The sequence below is a fragment of the Montipora capricornis genome, chromosome 10 (assembly GCF_036669925.1).
Source record: "Montipora capricornis isolate CH-2021 chromosome 10, ASM3666992v2, whole genome shotgun sequence".
Classification (NCBI taxonomy): Eukaryota; Metazoa; Cnidaria; class Anthozoa; order Scleractinia; family Acroporidae; genus Montipora; species Montipora capricornis.
In genome coordinates, this window is record NC_090892.1 from 64453283 (window position 1) to 64458282 (window position 5000).

Below are 5000 nucleotides of genomic sequence, written 5' to 3' on the forward strand. Positions count from 1 at the left end.
TATTCAATGCCAACCAATTTGCGATTTAAAAAAAAATGGCGAGGGTGAGAGTTTACATGGGAACTTACAGGTCTGGACCTCCAGATATACACTGTCATTTAATTCTATTGAAATTTAAGATGCCTAGTGATTGAAAAAAACACATCCCTCCTTTGTACACCAGGCCTACATCTCCATTGTTGTGAAATGACATTTCAAATTCTCACATCCTGCTCCCATCGAACCTTGTAGCTCAGTCCTCACAGCATCTGTGATTTAATCTCAAGTTCATGGATACAACCTACCGTACTTGTAATCTGGTCAGATTTTTTTCTGTCCTCCTGTGGGCACATTATTAGGGCTAATGATCAGATGGACTTTATTGGAAATACAAACATTTAACAATAGCACTTCAAGTTACACTATGACAATTAATGAATCAGATATTGTGTTGAATTATACGTGCTACATGTATATGCCCAACATTTGAAAAATGCATTCCTCCTTCATGAATCTTAAGGGCACCCTATTGGTACTCACGCAGGGCAGGGAGCTTTCTATATAACTTTGTGGTTGCAAACTTGCATGTTTTTTGCTTGCATGCTAGATCATTATTTGTCATTGAGAGCATTAATGACTAATTTCAGCCTCCTGTATGTAAACCAATCTTTGCAGATGGGTCTTAATATTCCTTTTTGATCTCTGTAGTGCATTCTTAGTAGTTTAATTAATATCTGTGGATTTAGCTTGCTATTAATGCCTCTTATTTACATGTACAGCACCAACTAAGGTACATTGTACACATGTAAGTCTATCATTCTCCTAAAGGTGTCCATGGCTTTCAAGTCAGTGTTTCAAGGCCATGTCAATAAGTGTCTGAATTTACCCATAACAGGGTGTCTGTGTTGCATCAGATACACTGTCTATTTCCATGAACCCCAAAAAAGTGCTGTATATATTGTAACCCTAAAGACACTTTACATCTGAGACTCTCTTCAACTCACCTTCCGAAAAGTATCCACGGCTTCCTTGTCACACCAGCAGTAATGTGGTGTTCGCAATAGGTGAGGTCTCATTCGGTTGCTATCAGTTTCATCAAATCTACTGGTACAAGTGGAATACCATAATGATTATAAAAAAAAAGTGCATCTTAGGTGTACATGTACATGTAGCTAGCCAAAGTGGGTTGCAAGAAGCCGTCTGAGGAAAGGTGGGGGACAGTACAGCCCAAGAAGACAATGTTAGTAAGACACTGTTTGTAGATGACTCTAGGTCTTTGAACCAAGGAACAAAAGAAAACTCCAAAATAAAGTAGGGGTGACCAGTGTACAATAAGACCCGCTGAATTGGCTAAGCATATAGCACACATTAAAAAATCTAAGGGCATTGTTAGACTGAAATTCTTTGTGCAACTTGTCTCGCAATGCAGGCAATGGAGCCAATGAAACATTCCTTTAACCTCAAGTCATCATCAAAAATGTGACAAGTTGCATAAAAGATTGCCTGTCCTAGAGTACTACCCATCCAGCAACTTGTCTAGCAATGCGAGAATGTGTTTGTCACAACAAAATTACAAGGCAAGTTTAATTTTATGAATTTTAATGCAAAAATTGATAGATTCATAGATATGAACATAAAGTACTACCAGCTCTTAACTAATAAGTTAGAGGGCTTTATTGCTGTCAGTTATCAACGATCTGTGCTGTTTCTTTGAAAATTAATATGTACCGGTAGATTAACCTGGCTTGAGCTTGCAATCCAATCTAAACCCAGTACCTGATCAGCAGTCAACTTTACAAAAAAACCAGCTGACCTCTATGAGCTTTAAACTCTAGTCCACGATAATATTATGGTAACGTGATATTGGTGTCAAATGACAGGTGTCAATTGACCATAACATGGATGGATGTCCACTATCAAAGGTGTATGCTGAAAAACAAGCTGGAGTATGGTGGCCATGTAGGGCCCAAGTATACATGTCAAGTATTGATTGATTGATTGATTTCTTGATTTATTTTTTATTTACAGATTCACCCTAAGATGGGTGTTAAATACAATAGGACACTAAGTCCCCTACAAGGTATTTACACCCAAAACCCAACCCCTCAAAACTAGAATACAAAGCAACGCTTTTCCACTCATTACTGAGACGATCCAGCATTTTTTTTTTTTTTAAATAATTGTCTCTCCTTTATTCAGGCCACACAGGAAGCCTGCCCTGGGACGTATTACATGTAGATCAGTGTTACATTGTATCTCTGATTTCTCTTTTTTAACCTAAAATTAATTAATGTAAGCCATATATATAAAAAAAATAAATGTCAGGAATTATTTCTACTCCAATTATATTGCAAGGTTTTTTATCATGAAGGTAATTTCTATAATCATCATGATGTGAATAAGCATTAGCAACAAGGAGACACTGGGAGAAAAGGACAAACATCGGGAGTCTCCCGGTGACACAGGGAGAGTTACACATGTAACAAGTCTGCCACAATAAAGAACAGGAAAAAAAACACAGCTGCATGTACTAACATATCATCCATATCATCTTGCTGCTGAGGATGAAGTTCCACGTCATCTGTTTCTGTATATTCTACAACTGGTACAAATTCAACCTAAAGAAAATTCTAACACATTTTATGATTACAGTAACATAAATTTTTACAGTTAAATAAAGTTGAAAACAAAGAAACACTTGTAGTTTATCAACATCTATTATGAATCAAACTTAAAAGTAATTTATCAAGTGGCTGTCGTGCACCCAATAAATGCCACTTATTCAGGTCAGGTGGATGGATGATGGTACCAATTCATGAAACACCAGACCAACATCTTTTATCAGGGTTTTGATCTTAGTTGAACAAAAACCATGTTTAATCTCAGATCAAACACTTTTATGTGAATGAGTTTTACACCTGCCCAATGAATTAAATTTCAGTGCATATTACTAACAAAAATTTTGTTCACTTCTTCTTTTCAAGGTAGCAACAGATTCCACATACAATGCCATACACAGTCTTTGGAGGCCTAGGATTATTCTTTCTGCACACTTTTGTGCTACGTGCATGTATTTCCATCAAATTTGCTCAGCCAATAATTCAATGCCGATGCATCCATTTCTTCAATTGGAGTTGAGAGTACTCCAACCTTGTGCAGATCACAATCTTTAAACACACTTCCGCAATCCAAAACTGGCACTTCAACCTTTCGTGCAGTTTGCTATTCATTAAAAATATGGTCACTCAGTCCATTTGTCCTTGCATTTTGCCAAGCTGGGAATGGCTTAATAACTAAAATGTCAAGTCTTCCACAACCGTTCTTGGCTCCCTAAACTACAACAGGTAAAACACTCCTGCTTTGCACAAGCTGTGATACCAAGTTGCGAAATGTAAAATTACAGTGTATGCGTATGACAGAATTTTAATAGAAAAATGCCAAAACTGTAACACCAAATATTTCTGGACCTTCAGCGTTGTGCCTTTCATCTGTTTCTCAGAGTATGGAACGCATGACTAAAAACTCGCACTCACTTTTGACCTACATGTATTTCATAATGTTAACATAAAAGAACAATAATTATCAAAATCAAAAGAAGCACTTTCATCCTGAAAGGCCATTAACAAAAACTACGGGATGAGTCACTGTAACAAAGGGCTTACTTTGTAACATTCTTCTGGGACTTTAGGAGTATATCTGCTCAATGCATCTTTAACAGCAACTTTGACATGATCTTTCTGTGAATCAAGTTAGATAAACAATTAATAATAATAGCTAGTACTAACTAATTTAAAGAGGAAGAAAGAAAGTCTTGATTTTCCCCATAATATTAATTTTACATGTAGGCACAGAGCCAGGGATACATAAAAGAAAGTACAGCAGACCAACCTTAACAGTGAGTGCCACATCCAGAACACTGGTGAGGTTACATTTGCATTCTGTGCAAATTCCTTTCTTGTTTGGCCTAGAGAGCTAGTAATTTCTTCCACCTAATAAACTGTCTTTATCTGGAGCACAATTTGCCTAGCGCATGCGCGCACCATAAGGATCTTGCATGAGTTACCTGGTATTTTGTCAAACGTAGTCCTTTCACTTTTCCATCATCAACAACTCCAAGATAAATAGTGCCCCCTTTGCCTGTATTCAGGAATGCATTGATATTCCTGATAATAAAAATAATAATGCAGCAATGATAATGCATGGAAGGCAGACCACCATCTGTTGGTGTGGTTGGTATCCTTCTACAAAAAAAAAATTCCTGTAGGAGTGTTAGGTAGTTGGGATTTGCTTGAAAATAAAGTTTGAAAGAAAATTCTTCACTCTGGGGTTCAAGATAAACTTTTGCAAAATAATGCTTAAAACAGCTTGTGAAAAAAAGAAAAAAAAGGACTTAGTCAACATTTTGTTTGTTGTTTTCATTAAAGTATTTTCTTACAAACTTTATTTTCAAGTGAATCGCAACCGCCATATTATTTTTTTGTTTTGTTGTTGTTTTTTTGTAGATAACAAACACACCAAAAGAGCGACGGGTCTAAAACAAAGGTCACATTCCACAGGTCACTCATTGCAAGTCATTGTTTCACCTTAACCCTAGGCCTAATTGGGGTTTTTAGGCCTAGCGTTAGCCAAATTGAGGGTTTTGGGTCACTTTTAAAAATGCAAAACAATGACCTGCAACGAGTGACCTGTGGAATGTGAACTGTGTTTTATACCCGCCCCCAAAAGAGGCTGCCCATGGTCTGCCTGTGCCAAGGTCTACAAAATTATAATCAGACAATCATGATCTGAAAATATAACTTTTGCTATCACAAAGTCGTCATGCGTCATCAACGATCACGTGACAGTTCAGCATCAAAATTCCATTCATGATTATTCTTGCAGAACGCGCAAAGTGTGCTTCAAAAGTAAATATCCTACATTTCGGAGTAACTGCTGAATACCCCTCCATTTGAAGTTATAACCCTGAAAAAGCTGGCTACATGGATACGCAGTTATCTCCTGCTAACGCTTTAAGAACGAGA

At 37.1% G+C, this 5000-nt stretch overlaps 1 protein-coding gene across 2 annotated transcripts in view; it reads right to left on the reverse strand.

Annotated features, from left to right (window-relative positions):
* The window catches only part of LOC138019750 (uncharacterized), a 9409-nt gene that overhangs the window by 2657 nt on the left and 1752 nt on the right, over positions 1-5000 (reverse strand). The window contains exons 2-5 of one of the 2 annotated variants that reach the window (XM_068866626.1): positions 4043-4142; positions 3642-3716; positions 2515-2597; positions 984-1080 (exon numbers count right to left, since the gene is read on the reverse strand). In XM_068866626.1, the coding sequence (XP_068722727.1) occupies positions 984-1080; positions 2515-2597; positions 3642-3716; positions 4043-4142 (355 nt within the window). Of the gene's footprint in view, positions 1-983; positions 1084-2514; positions 2598-3641; positions 3717-4042; positions 4143-5000 lie in introns of both variants that reach the window. The other variant, XM_068866625.1, reaches the window with a different exon arrangement.